Source organism: Akebia trifoliata, chromosome 3 (genome assembly GCF_017979445.1).
Source record: "Akebia trifoliata isolate Shusen 1 chromosome 3, ASM1797944v1, whole genome shotgun sequence".
Taxonomy (NCBI): Eukaryota; Viridiplantae; Streptophyta; class Magnoliopsida; order Ranunculales; family Lardizabalaceae; genus Akebia; species Akebia trifoliata.
The window spans coordinates 31,237,210-31,256,374 of NC_141377.1; the positions used below are offsets into that span (position 1 = coordinate 31,237,210).

At 35.1% G+C, this 19,165-nt stretch overlaps 1 protein-coding gene across 2 annotated transcripts in view; it reads right to left on the bottom strand.

Annotated features, from left to right (window-relative positions):
- Positions 1-370: 370 nt before the first annotated feature.
- LOC147406371 (Cwf18 pre-mRNA splicing factor) overlaps positions 371-19,165 on the bottom strand; it is a 36,076-nt gene continuing 17,281 nt past the window's right edge. For both annotated transcript variants that reach the window (XM_086434374.1, XM_086434375.1), the window contains one exon: positions 371-822. In XM_086434374.1, the coding sequence (XP_086290500.1) occupies positions 758-822 (65 nt within the window). In that variant the 3' untranslated portion in view covers positions 371-757. The remainder of the gene's footprint in view (positions 823-19,165) is intronic.

Genomic DNA, 19,165 nt, shown 5'->3' on the forward strand with positions numbered 1-19,165 from the left:
TTTTTATTGGAAAGGGTGGGGCCCTTTATAGTCCCCCTGCTTATCGATAAAAAAAAATTACTTATTTTTAAAATGCAAAATGAGATATGTACAATTTTTCTGTACATGATAATTGTACTATTTAATGGTACTGTACACAAAAAAAAATTGTCTATCCATCAAGAATGTCTCTTCTGCATATTAAAAATCTAAAATCATGGTAGATTCTCTTAAGTCTGAACTTAGTTACTATGATCACACGGTGCCCTATGGGCCTACCACATGAGCTGCAAAGTGTAAGAAAACTTGACGAGCATCAATAATAATATAGTGGTATACTGGTATGAGGGATGTACATTTGTGCCTCTGATTTTATGAAACCAACATTTCACCTTTTTTTAAAATCCCATTTCTACTATTTATAAGATAGATAAACTAATCTTTCTAACATTGCACCAATTTTCTCTCAAAATTAACAAAGTAAGAACCTAATCCAGTAAGTAAATGTGCCATTCAGGTTTGACTAACAAGGGACAATAGATTTTGGTTCTAATGTCTGCAAGAATCCCCTTTTGCAAGTCATTTAAATAACTTGTGAGTTTCCCTTCATCCCTTCCATTTGTTGTAATTGATTTGTTTCCTTTGTTCAGTTTGGTTTCTCTAAGATGAAAGTTCCATAATCCAAGAAGGCATTGATTTGAGATACTAAAAAGCCTTAATCTCACCTGATGATGATGGTGCTCACTGAATGATTGATTCAATTAATGGAAGTTTTGTTCTAATCATCAGAAGCAGTTTCACCATTTTCATCTGCCAAGGCTTGGTTCTGCTTTTCTTGTTCCTCTGCAAGTAATAACAGCCAATTTGTAACCCGAGTTATGTGTATTTCAGATGATTCATACAATTAATCATAAAAAATGAATTCTTCTAAATGCAAGATATTGACAGATATTTGGCAAATTCCCATAACCTTTGGTATAACAGTAAAATTTAATAATTGGGAGTACCTCAAAGTAAAATGGGTAATAGACAATAGAGTTTTTCCTTCTTTAATATAGACATACTAGATGCTGCTGACAGGAATTAGATAATTCTGTTTTTTTAATAAATTTTAACTTAGACGAGCATTTTTTAAAGAAGAATAAGGAGATCGAGAAGACTTGCCTAGGTTCAAATGGAAGCAACTGAGTCTAGCCTGGAACCAAGTGTGTAAGGTCCCATTTAAACACTAAATCCTCATAAAATATACTTTTAAACGCATCAAATAACTTATATTTGAAAAACAAGAAAGAAGACAATAGCCATAATATTTTGATGATTACTTAATAAAGTGATTGTTCCTTTACTTCAAAGATCAATTTTTGTTCATTTTCTTCAAAATTCCTCAACAAACTGTAAAATATGTTAGGACCAACAAGATTCTCTTTATGTGAGAAGGCCTCGATATGCCAACTTTGAAATAATAACATAATGAACTAGGAAAATAACTTATAGGTATGGAAAACGGGAGAAAATGACACCAAATCTCCCTAACTAGTGAACAATGGATCAACAATGACCTACCGATCCCCCATTAGTTTTACAAAGAATACATAAATTGGGCACAACGAATCCCTAATTGATTAAATGGTTTTAAGTGAGAATTTTATCCAAAGTGGCCAACCAAATGAAGAAAGATACCTTCGATGATAATTTGGGGCCCAAATGGAGGTGGGGGAAACTCCACAAGAGAGTTGTGCACTAAGAACATATAGAAAGATTCAACCATGAAAAACCTCTCCCAGCTACTTGTCCATTCCCTTTGGTCATCTTCTAACAATCATTAAAATCCGTCATAAAGCCAAAATCCCACTACGACTACGACTACGACTCGTGAAGGCTTCCAATAGTAGTTTTTTTTTCTTTTCTGGGAGGAAATCGTATGTATATATGGGAGTTTCTGAGATAGGGTGAAGCAACACATCACTGATCCTCCCAGAAATTGACCTTGTTACCTCTAGCAACCCTAAATGAAATCCTCATTTGAAAGTCTAGTAATACCCTGACAATGCATTTCCAAATGCTACAACCATAGGAGGACCCTCTCGTTGTACTTTGCCTTGACTATCCTCCTCCAAAGGCTTACTTGATCCACCCCAAACCTCTAGAGTCATTTGGTTAATAATGTTGAATTCATGGCCCAAAATCCCTTGGCACCTAAAATGATCAAGTACTTGACCATTTTTAGTTAAGATTTTGCTATTATAAGAATAGAGAACAAAGAAGGTGGGCCACCCTCCATGGTCCAGTTGACCCTTGACTCAACCAGTTGCACGGAGGACTTTTCGAGGGGAAGGTGTGTGTGATTGTGGGATTAGTTTCACCCGAAGTTTCACAGTAACCAAAAAAAGAAAAGAAAAAAAGAGTTGGATGGAGTGAAGGCATTCACGGCATTTGTGTTAGACAAAAAGAGAAACATCAACTTCTTAAAACTAGAGATAAAAACTTAGCATTCTTAGCTATGTGTGAGGCTTTAGCTCCCAACATTGATTCTGCTTGCACTACATATAGTTTGTGTTAGGGTTTAATAAATGCTTGGTGATGCTAACAAGGTTGAAGTTGAAGTGCTTGAAAATGGTAGGTAAAGCAATTGGCCACTCCCGAAGTGGCGGACGCCATTGATTAGCTAGTCTCAAAATCTTTTAGAGACTAGGTTGGCCCAAGGTTCTTATTGAGACTTATCAACCCCAAGGTTATGCAAAGTTATGGCTAGTAGCGATGGCAATTTTTCCCTTCCCCACCGATGCTCCGATCTGCTGTTTTTACACCTTTAAACGGTTTTGGTCTTAAAAATGAAAAACCGAGTCAGATTTGAGGCGGGGACAGTTTTGATATACCCTACCCCAATTTATATATATATACCACTCATAGAGAGAGAGAGAGAGAGTTCATATTGGCACTCCATTTTTTACTTATCTCAGTCATTTTTTTAACTAGGGAGTAATAAGTAAAAGTCGGGGTGCCAATATCAACTCTATTTTTTTCCAAGAGATTTATAGGGCAAACCTAGCTATTGAAATTTTATTACAAAAACTCCCTTACTTCATCAACTTTGTTACTGAACAAACCTTACTTTATGAATCAAGCAAGCATGACTAACTTGGTAAGAGTCGTTGGACCCATATAGATTATCAAATTGGCAATTCAACACCACAACCTTTTAGATTTCATGGAAAAACGCAGATTCAAAAGAAGAAAATATCAAAAACAAATCCTTTTTGAGCTTGATCGAAGGTGTTGAAAATGGATGGCTATTCAACCATAATTTTTTTTTTTTTTCTATTTTTAATTCTTAGAATTGTCTTTTATAACCCCCACGACATTAGATCATGTTTTTGGATGCCACAAATTGATGCATTTAGGATCCACTCCAAGGTTTGTTAAGTAACAATTTTTTTTTTGATCGATAAAGATAAATTTATTGATAAAAGAGAACGAGGGGGTCGAGGTGACCAACCCAAGAGCAAAGAGAAACAACAAGGAAAGAAAAACACGCGGATGACAAAATACTCTCATGACAACGAACAAACCCTATCCCATCTCACGAGAAAATCTTCAAAGAATACTCCCTTAAATTCCTTATGTAATTTGCTTCAAGAGTACAAGAGCTCCAAAATAGAAAGAACTAATCTTTTCATTGAAGAACTTTTCCCCTCAAAGATGCACCGATTACACTCTATCCAGATACCCCAACAAATAGCAAATGGAGTCAAGAACCATAAAGTCCGTTTCGAAGCCGAGAATGAAGCTCCCCACGCCAACCACGATTCCAAAACCGAGTTGATTGAGTGAGGGAAGCAACCCACTACCCTGAATAAAGATAAGAAGTATGACCACATGTGATCTGCCACCCGACAATGAATGAATAAGTGATCCATCGATTCCGCCTGGATTCTGCACTTACAGCATTGGTTTGGTGAAATAAAACCTCTTCTGATTCAACTGGTTTAATGTTGCGAGTCTCCCTGCAGTCGCCAACCAGATGAAGACCGATATCTTGGGAGGTATCTTACCACCCCAAACAAAAGCATGAGGGAAAACCGCTGTACTACTTGGAGCAATGCTGTCATACATGGATTTAACCATGAATTTCCCATCCTGAGTTCCAACCCACAATCTCTTGTCTTCTGAGGAATTCTGCACATAGTTGTTCTCCACCCTAAGAATCAGTCTCCCTATTCTATCCACCTCCCAGTCATTGAAAGTTCTTCTAAACCCAAAGTCCCAGTTAAGCGTGTCGTTTTTCGAAACTCTTGAATGCAGATACAACTTTATTCTTTTTCAAGGATAAGTCAAAAAGATCCGGAAAAGAGTCCTTGAGAGGACCGTTCCCACACCACCAGTCTTCCCAGAACCTCACCTTGATCCCATTCCCAACTTTATATTTTACTCTGCTTTTAAATACCGTTAATCTTCTAAGGATGCCTTTCCACACTCCGCGCCCCAACGCACCTTTCGCCGGACCACTCTCCCAACCATTTTCTTTGACTCCATATTTGTCAACAATTACTTTCCTCTACAGACTTTCCCTTTCCTCCCCAAACCTCCAGAGCCATTTCCTCAACAATGCCGAATTCATAGAACCAAAGTTATGAAATCCCAGTCCCCCATTCCTCTTGGGTAAACAATCCTTGCTCCAACTCACCCAATGATGTTTTCTCACGCCGTATTTGCCATGCCACAAGAAGTCTCGGCAGATTCTTTCTAGTTGCACTTCTACAGTCCTTGGCAAGGAAAATAAAGAAAAAAAAAATAAATGGGAATGCCAGCCAGTGCACTTTTGATAAGGGTAATCTTCCCTCTTTTAGATAGTAACTTAACTTTCCACCTGCTAAGTCTCTTTCTCATCCTTTCTAACACCGGCTCCCAAATGTCTTTGCTAGTATAACCCATCCCCAAAGGAAGACCCAAGTATGTGGATGGAAGGGTCCCTGTTTGGAACCCAATCAAGGCTGCCGCCACTTCCAACCCTACCACCTCACCTACCGCAAACAACTTGCTCTTGCGAAAATTTATCGGGATACCGGATATTGCCTCAAAACACCCAAGAATACAGCTTAAAAAGCTCAACTATCTCGGTGAGTAATCCAAAAAGATTAAGGTGTCGTCTGTAGATGGGACACCACATGCCTGCCCACACTTGTGGAAAAACTAGTGAGTTCCCCTTCAACCACTCCCTTGGATAGCATTCTTCCCAAGACCTCCATGACAACCACAAACAAAAAAGGCGATAGCAAGTCTCCCTGGCGAAGACCCCTCGAGCTTCTAAAATAACCAGTTGTTGATCCATTGACCAAGACCGAGAACGTGGAAGTCGAGATGCACTTCATGACCCACCTGACCCACTTATCACCGAAACCCATCCTCCTCAACAGGTATTTTACCAAATTCCAGTTCACATGATCATAGGCTTTGACAAAATCGACTTTGTAGATTAGTCCTGGACTTCTCGCTTTTCTACGCGAGTCAATACATTCATTAGCTATGAGAACCCCGTCCAAAATTTGTCTTCCTGCCACAAATGCTCCTTGGGCCGGACCAATGATGTTGTTTAACACCGTCTTGAATCTAGAGGCTAAGAGCTTAGAGATGATTTTGTAAACTGAACACACCAGGCTAATCGGTCTAAGGTCCGTGATATCTTCTGTTCCCGACACCTTAGAAATCAAAGCTAGGAAAGTACAGTTAGAACCCAGATCTAAGAAACCTTTCCTGTAGAAATCCTCAATAGCCGCCATTACATCTTCCTTCACCATCTCCCAACAAGCTTTGAAGAACCCTAGTGAGAAACCATCCGGCCTCAGGGCTTTGTCGCTAGCCAAACCACACACCACTCGCCATACTTCGTCTACAACAAACGATTTTTCGAGCCATCTCTGTTGCTCTGGGGTAATGCTATCAAAATGTAAAGAGTTTAAAGTAGGCCTGTCCACATACTCTTCCGTATAAAGATCGCTATTGAATTGAATTGAATCACTCCCTTACAAACTTCATCCTCCCTTACCTTCCACGACTCATTTACTTTAAGTTTCGAAATGAAGTTTACCTGACTATGAAAATTCGCCATACGATGGAAGAAAGAAGTGTTTCTGTCTCCCTCCATGAGCCTCCGCACTCTCAACTTTTATTTCCAACAGATTTCCTCCATTGTAGCTAATTTTTGAAACTCGACTTTAAGATTCACCCGTCTTAACCTCTCCTCAACACCCAAAATCCCTCTCTCCTCTTTACCTTCAAGATCTTGTAGCTCCAACAGCTTGGTATTCTTTCTGTCATTTACAGACCTAAAGATTTCCTTGTTCCAGATGTTCAACTTCTCTTTGATAGCCTTCAGTTTGAGCCTAAGCATTTTTCCTGGCCTGCCATAGAAAGAAAGTTCATTCCACCAAGCATTTATCATCTCCCCAAAACCTTGATACTCTAACCACATATTCTCAAATCAAAAGGGGATCGGCCGATTTCTCGGTATGTTAAGTAACAAATTAACAACATCCATTTGAATTTTATGATGTGGATCCCTGGTCCAAGGTTTGTTGGGTAACAAACTTAAAAAAGTAAGGTTTGGTGGGCAACAAACTTCACAAAGTAAGGTCCCTTGAAGTAAATCTATATTTTTTATTTATGTTCTATGTACACCGCAACTCTCCGATTGCCTTCTCCTTGCTTAACAACAAAGCCACACTCCCTTCTTGATTTTGAAATCTTTACATAGAAAAATTGTTACCATGCTTGTCATTTTATCAAAGACAATATTACCATTTACATGAGATTTAGATTCTCAAAAGACTTGGGAACTTCTTCCTTCTCCTCTTTGCATTAATCTCTATTGAAACCCCTTTCCAGTTTGATTGAAGCCCTTTTTTAGGTCCATTGAAGCCATAATTTCCAGGTGAGGTCTTATTAACTTGTAATTTTATTTTTCATGAAACATTTGATATAATATTTTTGATCTGTCTTTTTAGGGTTTGTGTATGCAAACGAAATGCACATATATTGTTTGATAAATTTCCTAAGAGTGGAGTTTGGATAACATGTTTTATTGCATTTTCTTTAGTAGGTCTATTTATTGATGTGCATGGTGATGTTCGACCATCTGGGAATTTGATGTTTCTGAGACGGTATGATTTTTTTAATTTTCCCCAATCTCTTGGATTCAGTAATGAGGGATCATCTAGAAATTTGGCGTTTTTGATTCTCTTTTAATAAATTGCAAGTCGGAGGAAAAGGCAACAAAGTGTTGAATTTTTTTAACCAATCGTGATTTTCTTGTTATGAAATCTAACAATTTTCTTAATGAAGATGAAATCAAACTTGGAAACTGTTATGTGGTTTATAATAGAGCAAGCTTGGTGGGGGGTGTTATGTTTTTTTTTATAAGTTGTGTTGCTATGTTTGATCATCTGTTATTTCTTTATTTGTTGCATTTTGCTTGTTCTATAGATAAAAAAATACAAATTTTCTTTTTCATTCTAGCACCTTATAAATTATTATCTTTATTTTATTTTAGTTGAAAATTACAGGGCATGAAGTTAACTCTCAACCAACCCCAATTGGTAGCTCACAAGCATCATAACTAGTTGAGAGCTCTCAACCATTAGCACCAGTTTGATCATTTTCCAACTCTGCCCCCAAATCAAATTGATCTAGATGATGATGAAGGTGGATCCATTTCTAATACAAGAAAAACAAAATTGACTAATTTTGTATGGAACCATTTTGAGAAGAAAACAATCAATGGAGTGACTAAGGCAATTTGTAATTATTGTCGGAAAGCACTAGGCGGTGAATCGAAAAATGGAACTAGGCATTTTCATGACTACTTAGAATGGTGTCCTATGCGTAGAGGAGTTGATATAAGACAAGATTTTGCAAACCAACGTCAACAAGGAGGATGAGAAAGTTAACATAAGTAATTACACATTTGACCCAAAAACATGTAGAAGAGCACTTGCAAACATGATAGTACCCTCTTTCCATTGTGGAGCATGTGGGTTTAGTAGATGTTCAAGCGCACTTCGACCATTGTTTAAGATCGTCTCCCAAAATATAATCAAGAATGATATCTTAAAGATACATGATTATGAGAGGGAGAAAATGAGATTGGTGGAGAAAAATGAAAGTAGAGTTGCAATCACAACTGACATTTGGAATCAAAAGAGAGGGTTCATGGCAGTCATGACACATTTTATTAATGATTCATGGCTAATGCAGAGTCACATTTTGAGGTATTTCTTTTATAACTAAAAACTCAAACATTGAAATTTTTTTTTTCATCGAGTATAAAGTTTTTTTTAAGGTTTATTTATGTGCCATGTTTCTTTTTCATAATTATTTCTTTGCTTTATTTTAGGTTTGTTTATGTGTCATGTCCACACAAGAAAGATGTACTTTGTGATGTGTTGCTGAAAACATTGTTGGATTGGAATGTAGATAGAAAAATATTTACTTTGACAGTTAATAATTATTCTACTAGTGATGCTATTATTAATATTCTTGTGGAGAAGTTGGATAGTAATTCTCTTGTCTTGAGTAGAAAATTTGTTCACGTGTATATTCTAAACTTGATTGTTAAAAATGGATTGGATGTGATTAAAGAAGGTATTGAGAAGATTTGTGATTGTGGTCTATGAGACTACAACACCTAAAAGGGAAGAGAAATTTGAAGAAGCGGCACACCAATTGCATATTCCAAGTACCAAGAAATTAGGAGTTGATTGTACAACTAGGTGGAATTTTACGTATTTGATACTTGAAACTAATTTAGTGTACAAAGATGTTTTTTTCTAAATTGAAACAACATGAGTCACAATATAGGATTTTGCCAACTTAGACAGACTGAGAATTTGAGAGATTAAAATTATTTTGATAATGTCACATTGTTATTTTCTAGAACGAAATATCCCACTTCTAATCACTAGTTTCCACATATTTGTGATATTAGAATGACGTTGTCTCACGTGTTCAAATGAAATGGTTAAAACAATGACTTTAACCATGGTGAGAAAATATGATAAGTATTGGTCAGTGATTCATAGTGTCATGAGAGTTGTTGTTGTGTTGGATCCAAGATACAAACTGGAGTTTATACAATTTTATTTTTCAAAACTTTATGGAAGTGAGTTTGTAGTTGAAGTTGCTAAAGTTCGGCAACTTTGTTATGATTTGATGGAATAGTATCAAACTTAGTTTGGAGAAATGAGTTGGTGATGTGTTTTTCCCAACTTCATCTTCTTGTCATTTAAAGTTAACTGATATGAGGAATGAGAACAATCACTCTGACTATAATTTGTTTACTAGTATCTAACAAAGAAATACAATTCTAAATGTCAAATCAGAGTTGCAACGTTATTTAGAAGATGATTTCTTGCTAAGAAATTCAAAGTTTGATGTATTGACTTGATGAAAAACAAATGAGTTCAAGTATCCAACCTTACTAGCAATTACCAAGGATATTTTAATTATTCATGTATCTATTGTTGCTTTATAGTCTATGTAGAGGTCGATTTTGTGATAAATTGACCTTGATCACAATCCCATCATTAAACTCACAAAAAATTGAAAAAAGAAAAGAACACGGGGTTTTTTACGTGGTTTGGCAAACGTGCTTACAAATATACTCTGAATTTGTTACATGCCCTCTCCTCTTCGGCCTCCCTTCCCCCCTCTCCTTTTACAATGGCCTTAACCCTTTTTAAATAGAAAAATCCTAACCCTAATTCTAATTAAATTGAAAATATTTTTTTTACCCTTATCAAATAAAATAATTACCAATTAGGAAAGAATCCTCAAAAATTGGGATTCTACCAAAATCTTATCACGTATCTGCCTAAAGCTATGTGTTGATGGTGTGAATGAATAGTCCAGATGCAAGCCAATTTTTATATCCCTCTACAGAGACCCCTCTCGAAGGTGAAGATTGATGTATCGAAATTTGCCTTAAAAAACGTTACAATTTTTGACAATCCTCAATGGATGAGCATCATCCTTGATTTATAAACTAGTGTGGCTCTTGAGCTTATATCCTTCCCTGTTTAGCACAATTAGGATTTTCCACTTAGTTGAACTTGTATAATAAGTTGATGTCTCAATAATATAACCGACTATCCTGCAAGTCTGGCTTGGCTCCCTGAATGAGCTAAGACTTTGATAAATGATAAAAAATTGATCGAAATCACAGACTGGGCTTAGATCCCAGAACAATCCAAAGACTTGAATAAATAATAGAAGAACCGACCGAAATTCCAAATTGGACTTAGATCCCAAAACGATTTAAGACTTAAATAAATAACAAAAGAACCAACCAAAATCCAAGGTGAGGCCTGGATCCCAAAACGATTAAAGATTTTGATAAATAATAGAATAATTGACCGAAATCCTAGAATGATCCAAAACTTTGATAAATGATAAAATAACCGATCTGGCTTGAATCCCAAAATGATTAAAGACTTTGATAAATAATAGCATAACTCATCAAACCGGTGCATAAAATCTAGTTCATTAAACCAATCTTACCTTAACCTTGCCTTGCCGACTCATAGAATAAGGTTTGGTTTGTTGAACCGACTTTACCCTAATCTTACTTGTTGATTCGTAGAATCAAATAATATAGCTTGATTCAATGAACAGGCCTTACTCTTTCCTCTGCTTTTTTCGATTTGTTGAATCGACTTAAAAAACTTGATCACAAAGTTCATCAAATATTATTCTTTTAATAACACAAATTTATAGAATAATCTTTTTTTTTTTCCTTATAAAATTGCAAAAGAGACCAAAATAAACTTTTATACCTTATTGAAAACTTATACTTAGACCGAGCCCTCAAGTACAAATTAATTATTATACCTCACAGTCTGGGCTTAAACTGAGCCCCCAAATATAACGAGATGAATTAGAAATTGAGTAATGAACCGAACCTTTCAACTCAACGAAGTCCCTATAAATTCGATCGAGTTGGACATGAAAATCAGCCCCCAACCTTATTTGTCAAGCCAACCCAACAAAAAAATTGGCTCGGCGTGATTTAACCCTTGAGCAATTTAATTGGCTCTACAAAGTTCACTACTTGATCAAAATTTTGAGTAATAAACTTGTTACGACGGAATCTTGTGACTCGACCTTGTTTTTTTTATAATAAAAATAAAAATACACCTTATTGTGTAGTAAAAGTTTTTTGATTGATTTGGCATTTCCCTATTTAGTTCTGCAAGTTGAGCTTGGTTAAGCCCTCCCAATTATACCATTTTACCCGATCGAACTTCTAATAAATAAATTTGACTTGTTTAAGTTGGGATTGCACTTAGCCTCCACGTTACTTTTTTGTCGGCCAACAAATTAACAAATTCAGGTCACATGGAACCAACTATTATGAACATGGCCGAATTCATGATCTTCCTTGGGACTTCTGAATCTCTCAAACCGGTTCGAGTTGACGATTTTCATTGCAATCCTCGACAAATTATGTGTTGGGGATGTAAGTACTCCCACTACATAAACCTACCGTCACCATACGCCTGACCAAGTAGAGACATTGTGCTCCTCCATCCAAAGTCCAAGGTCGAGATGATCCTCAGAGCACCATGCTGTCATATATACATTACAGCACCTGCTTGCCAAATAGTGATTGCTAATACAAAACTTTACTGTCTTGGTTGAGTATCCCACCACCCTTTTCCTTTCTTTATTCTCCTGGTTCCTTTTACCATAAAATGATTTTAGTACACATCAAAAGTTGATGTGCATGTTAAGTACCAACTTCGTCCAACAATTAAAACTTTTTCTGAATTGCTTTTTGAAACAGAAAAAAGATTCTCCTTATATCAAGTTTGATGTGTATGGCACACATCCAGTTTACCTTTTTCGTTTTCCATATATTTTAAACTCAAAGAAGGGTTCACATGCACATCCCCCCTTTGATGCATATGGAATATAATTTAAATAAACCACCCATACTAACCCTTTTTTGGAAGGTAATCTAACTTTTTTTTGTTTCTTTCCTTGCTTTTACGTGTCTCACTGGTATCCTTACTTTGCACGTTACCCTATACAAGGTTGCCAAACCAGTGCTTCCTGCATTACACACCACACATGTACATCAAGTAGTTTCCAATTTGCCTATACCACACACGTGCAACTATAAACTTCTCCACACGTTATGTCTATCACCCACAGGCCATTAATAATCCTCTTGACCTCCACATCCAGCATACAATAGCCCACCCCAACTAGAACTACCATTGGTTGGTTTGCATAAAAATGGCCAAACACCTAGCCATTGATGGTTTCCACCATGGTTGACCTGAAATCACCACCACATGACGAATAATATCATCTCCCTCTTACCTCTAAGAAGATCCCATCAAAAGGATGTACATTGAGGCATCCAAGAAATCGAAGATCAGTCGCACACACCTTGTAGTCAAGGAATGCATCCAATCAAACCCCGATCTAACCCTTGACAACACCAGATCGGAACCCTGCCAAGATTGATCTTGGAGTAACCCCCATACTTGAATGAGATCTGACCCTCTACGTGGTTACTAGTGTTTCTCAATTTGTTCCCACGAACGGAGCCAATTGTACAGGTCTGTTTTGTGATAAAGCAACCTCGATCACGATCCCATCATAAATCTCACAAAAAATTAGAAAACGAAAAGAACACAAGGTTTTTTACATGGTTCGGCAAACGTGCCTACATCCATGAGTTCTGGGAGCCATTTCACTATACTCTGAATTTGTTAGACAACCTCTCCTCTTCAGTCTCCCTTCCCCTCTCCTTTTACAATGGCCTTAGCCCCTTTAAATAGAAAAACCCTAACCTTAATTCTAATTAGATTGGAAATGTCCTTTTTACTCTGATCAAATAAAATAATTACCTATTAGGGAAGAATCCTCCCAAATTGAAATTCTCCCTATGTTAAATCACATTGAGCAATTTTTTAATTGTGTCGATTTGACAAATAAGATTGGAGGCTAGGGACTCCGTTGAGTTAAGATGTTCAGTTTGGTTCATTACTCGATTTCTAATCTATCACGATATATTTGGGAGCTTAATTTAAGCCTGATTTATAAGGTAAAATTATTAAATTATATATAGAGGTTCAATTTAAACTTGGACAATGAGGTATAATTATTAATTTGTACTTAGGACTCGGTTTAAGTATAAGTTTTCAGTAAGGTATAAAAAGTGTAGTTTTGTCTCTTTTTAATTTTATAAGGAAAAAATAAATTATTCTATAAATCTGTGTTATTAAAAGAATTATATTTTATGAACTTTGTGATTTCTGCTTGTTCAAGTTTTTCATATCGATTCAACAAATCATACAAAAACAAAGGAAAGAGTAAGACCAGTTCAACGAATCAAGCTATATTCATCGAGTCTACTAATTGACAAGGCAAGATTAAGGTAAGGTTGGTTCAACGAACCAAACCTTAGTATTCAATTCAATGAATTGACAAGGCAAGGTTAAGGTAAAGTCGGTTCAATGAATGAACCGACCTAATTCTTTGATTCTACGAATCAACAAGACAAGGTTAGGGTAAGGTCAATTCAACGAATGAACCGACCTTATCATTCGATTCTACGAATCGACAAGACAAGGTTAGGATAATGTCGATTCAACGAATCCACAAGACAAGGTTAGGGTAAGGTTAGTTTAATGAACCGCACCTTACTCTTTTATTTAACAAATAGACAAGGCAAGATTAGGGTAAGATTGGTCGAACGAACCAGACCTTATACAGAAGTTTGATGGGTTCTTCTATTATTTATCAAAGTCTTGGATCATTTTGGGATCCAAGCTCGAAATGGGATTTCAATCGATTATTTTATCATTTATCAAAGTCTTAGATCATTTTGGGATACAAACCCGATCTGAGATTTCGGTCGGTTATTCTATTATTGATTTAAATCTTAGATCGTTTTGAGATCCAAGCCTGATCTTGAATTTCAATCAATTCTTCTATTATTTATCAAAGTCTTGGATCATTCTAGGATCCAAGTTCAATTTGAAATTTCGTTCGGTTCTTTTATTATTTATCAAAGTTTTGGATTGTTCTAGGATCCAAGCCCAATTGTGATTTTGGTCAATTCTTATATCATTTATAAAAGTCTTGACTAATTCAAGGAGCCAAACCCGACTTGTAGGATAATCGGTTATATTATTGAGGCATCAACTTATTATAGAAATTTGACAAGTGGAAGATCTTAATTGCGCTAAACAAAAAATAATATAAGTTCGGTTCAAGAGCCATACTAGTTCAAAAATCAGAGATGGTACTAATTCAAGAAGGATTATCAAAAGTTGTAAAGTTCTCGAAGGCGGATTTCGATACATAAATCTCCACCTTCTAGAGGGGGCTCTATGAAGGAATACAAAAATTGACTTTCATTTGGACCATTCATTCACACCATCAACACATATCTCGAGGCAGATACATGGCATGATTTGGGTAGAATTCTATGTAATTAGGGAAGAATCCCAATTTGGAAGGATTCTTCCCTAATAGGTAATTATTTTATTTGATATAGATAAAAAGAACATTTCCAATTTAATTATAATTAGGATTAAGATTTTTTTTACTTAAAAATGGCTAAAGTCATTGTAAAACGAGAGAGAAGGGAGACCGAGAAAGAGAAGTCATGTAACAAATTCAAAGTATAGTGGACGTAGGCACGTTTGCCGAACCACGTAAAAAATCTCGTGTTCTTTTCTTTTTTCTATTTTTTTGTGAGTTTAATGATGGGATCATGATCGAGGTCGAGACCAATTTATCACAAAATCGACCTATATAGTCTACATTTGGCGCTAGTAGTAGATTGGTGAGTCCTCATCCTAGTAAACTTCATCTGAAGACCATGAAGGCATTAATGTGTAAATAAAATTTGTTGTGAGTTAATGAGATGCAAGATAACTAAAAAATAATAGGGACGGGGAATAAGGTCATATAGTTCTCATATATGTTTAACTACAATAGTAAATAAATGATGACCTACAGACATTTGATTGTATGCCTCCAGGAGTTCCTCAACAAACAAACAATAGTTGAGACCTCAATTTAGGTGGGGCCTTAACTCGTCAGAGTTATCAATTGCTGGTCGTGATCTTGTAGTAGTAAGACAGAATAGTACAAGATGTAATGGTTTATTTGAAATGTTAGGGGAGGGTTTTATCCCCGACCCCAATTTTAAATACTAAATAAAGATAAACATATTTTACCACATCAATACATCGTTCAACTGTATCCATATCATTATATATTGTGGCATAACCACATGATTCTGTTGTCGAATAGAATACAAAAAAGAAAAAGAAAAAAAAAAAAAAAAAAAACAAGAGAGATTGATCAATATTTGAATTGCCTTAAAAAGTTATAATAAGAGAAGAAACCAAGTGTTATTTTTTAGTTACGTTGAATCTCATCAACCCACAACAAATTTTGCGCACGCATCAATGCCTCCATGGTCTTTGAATAAAGTTTATTACGATGAGGACTTACCAACCTATCACTAGTGCTAAAGGCAGACTATGAAGCAACAATAGTTACAAGAATAACTAAAATATCCTTGGCAATTACCTACAAAGTTGGATACTTGATCCCATTTCTTTTCTACCAAGTCAATACATTAATTTTGAGTCTCTTGACAAAAAATCATCTTCTAAATAACGTTCGAACTCTTATTTGACATTCAGAGTTATATTTCTTTGTTAGATCCAATAAAATCATAATCAAAGAGATTGTTCACATTCTGAATGACAAGAAAATGAAATTGGGAAAAACACATCACCAACTCATTTATCCAAACTCCAAACTAAGTTTGATACTTTTCCATCAAATTATTACAAAGTTGTTGAACTTTTACAACTTCAACTACAAACTCACTTCCATAAAGTTTTATTGTTTCAATCTAGAAAAAACATCTTTATGCACTAAGGTAATTTGAAACATAAAATACATAAAATTCCACCTAGTTGCACAATCAAGTCCTAATTTCTTGATACTTAGAATACGAAATTTTTGAGCCATTTCTTAAAAAAAAAATTCATTTTTAGGTGTTACAATCCAATAGACCACATGATCATGAATTTTTTCAATACCTTCTTAAATCACATCTAATCAATCTTTCATAATCAAATTTAGAACATGCGCATAACAACGCATGCGAAAAAAATTCACCCAATAAAGAGAACTACTATCCAACTTCTCCACGAGAATATCAATCATAGCATCATTGGTAGAACAATTATCAACAATTAGAGTGGATAATTTTCTATCTACATTCCAATCTAACAATGTTTCCAGTAACACTTTATGAAACACATCTTTCATTTGTGAACATGAAACAAATAAAATAAAAAAAACTCTATACATAAAGAAAAAAATTTCATTTATATATATAAATTGGGGCGAGGCGACGTTTGTCAAAACCGTCCCAACCCCAAATCCGACTCGATTTTTCATCAAAATTGTTTAAAGGTGTGAAAACCCGACCCTATAGTGGCAGGGCAAATTGCCATCCCTACAGAGGATAGGGCACTCAATTTCTTGTTGTAGCCTTATAGGAGTTGGTATTTCTTCAATTTCCACCAAGCTTCAGGCTTTCTCCAAACTAGTGAAATAACTTCTAGAATCATAAGTGAAAAAAGGTATCCAAGGATTGAATCCATGAAAGCCCACTCATAGAGGAAAAGTCCAGGGATTTGCATCCCGCATTATTCCATCTCATGCCTAGTGTTTTAAAGTTCCTAAGGCGTAAGGCTCAATTAATTTTTTTTTTAAATCCTAAAAAAACATATAACAATTATAATAAATTAAAAAAAAAATATATATATATATATAGGGTCCCTTTCAGCACCAAACATTTTGGCCAACATTTTAGCCAACCATTTTTGTCCTACATGGGTTAGAAGTTTTGGACTGGGCTGATTTTTGGTGAGGATGATCTCTACGGTGAGGAGTCATCCTCACCAAAAATCAGCCCATTCCAAAACTTCTAGCCTCATGTTTACAAGTTGAAAAATCGTGGACCGTCCATTTTTTGTAAACCATTTTTGATGGGGTTAGAAGTTTTGGAATGGGCTGATTTTTGGTGATGATGATCTCCTCACCGTAGAGATCATCCTCACCAAAAATCAGCACATTCCAAAACTTCTAACCCATGTTTTGAAAAATGTTTTGCCAAAATGTTTGGTACTGAACATTTCCCATATATATATAAAACTATAAAATATAAAAGAACAAACTAAAAATGAGTAAACAATAATCAAACATTAAACAATAAAAAGTACGGAAGTATCAATGTAGCATCACTCATGAACAATGTTTTAAAAGGCTCAAGTCTCGAGGTGTGAGGCATACAGTACACCGCAAGGGGAGGCATGGGCTCAATGCCTCTAGGCTTAAGCTTTTTAAAAAACTCATGAGGCTTAAGCCTCACTTGTATGAGGCATACGCCTTATAACCAACAACAAAACCTAGTTCCCTGGGTCAATTTTTTATTTATTTAAATACCCCTCCCAAGGTTTTTTATTTATTAAATCCTCATAAATTGAAGTGTTATTAGGTTTAGAAACAAAAGATATGTAGAGAAATCTCAAAATCTCTTTCAAACCCTATTTTCTCCGTAGACAAATTTGTTTTGAGCTCTCAATACTCATCTGATTTCGATTCCATCATTTCCTAAAACTTTACTACAAAGCCGAGGTCAAATAGAAGCATCAAATCAAAGATTTACCAGATTTTTTAGGTATGTGATTATACCTGCATTTTATTCAAGTTTTTGTTTTTTTTTTCTTAAAAAATCTCATATTTCTCTCTTGTTTTCTGTTTTATTCTTCTTATTTATGATGGTGTAATACCCCGAATTCAAATTAGTATCTCGAAAAAATAAAATAGTGAAATTTGGAGAAATTCTAACATAGGGACTTAAGGTAAAAGACTCAAATTTTGTTCTGTCTATCTTTAACAAAATTTAAATTTGCCATTGGATTCAAAATAATCAAAAAACATACTTTAGCCTGTAAACACGACTTAATTAGAAGTCGATCGAGAAAGTTACTAAATCCTTGAGTTTCGCATTAAATATTTACCAAATAGGTAAATGGCACTTTAAATAAATAATTTGAGGAATCCGATCATATCATTAGATTCGTATCGAATCCGAAATAGAATATAAGATTATCCAAATCGGCATTCGGAAAAAGTAACTCCCGAAATGACGCTTACGTCCCACTTAAGTTATAAATATTTGAATTCTATTAGAAAAATCTGATTTCTTCTTATTCTCCTCTCCAAACAAAACTTATCCCTTTTCCCTCAAAATTTGCAATTCAGATCTACGCCGAACTAAAACAATTCAAGCTTTGCCGTAAGAAGGAAAGTTGTGCATGTTGTCAAGGACTATGCATGGATGCAAAGAAATTCGATTTTCGCCGGAGGAAAAATTTGGAGATAGGCCGGAGGCGATCTTAACTCCATTTAACCGTCGAATATAACCCAAAGTAGGTTGTATTCCCTTCTACCTTCTAGTTATGCAATAATTTCATAGAAAATCCATGTGATATTCGATAAATCGATTGTTTCATTATATTTATACATATTTGAACGTATTGGATCATGTTTGCATGGTTATTTTTTATTTATCTTAGTTCATTTGATTTATTTGATGTATTTTATACATTTTATGAGTAGTATAAGGTTTGTATCAATTTTTGTCAAGTTTCGATGAAAGAAATCAGTAATTCGAAAAAAAAAAAAAAAAAAAATCCAAATGTTAAGTTTAGTTCCAATTTTTATTTGTGTTGCTTCTATATAGTATGTATACCCATTTCCTACTTTTATTTCATTAAAAACATTGAAGTAAAATCCAATTATTTTAAGTTTTTTTTTATGAAATTAAGATTTTACCCTCCATTTCAAAATGTTGGGAATGGTTTTAAGATCCAAATCTCATCGTATCAAAATGTGATTTTTGATTTCAAAAACAAAACATAAAATTCGACGTTTTCTCCTGATTTTCAAAATGCGATATCTGAAGCGTTCCTTTGAATTAAGTAATTAAAAATTTATGGTGTTTCTCATGTTATCGAGGGCTTTTCAATTTCGACAACCTTGAAAAATCATTTTTTTAAACATTAAGCCAAATTTTCAG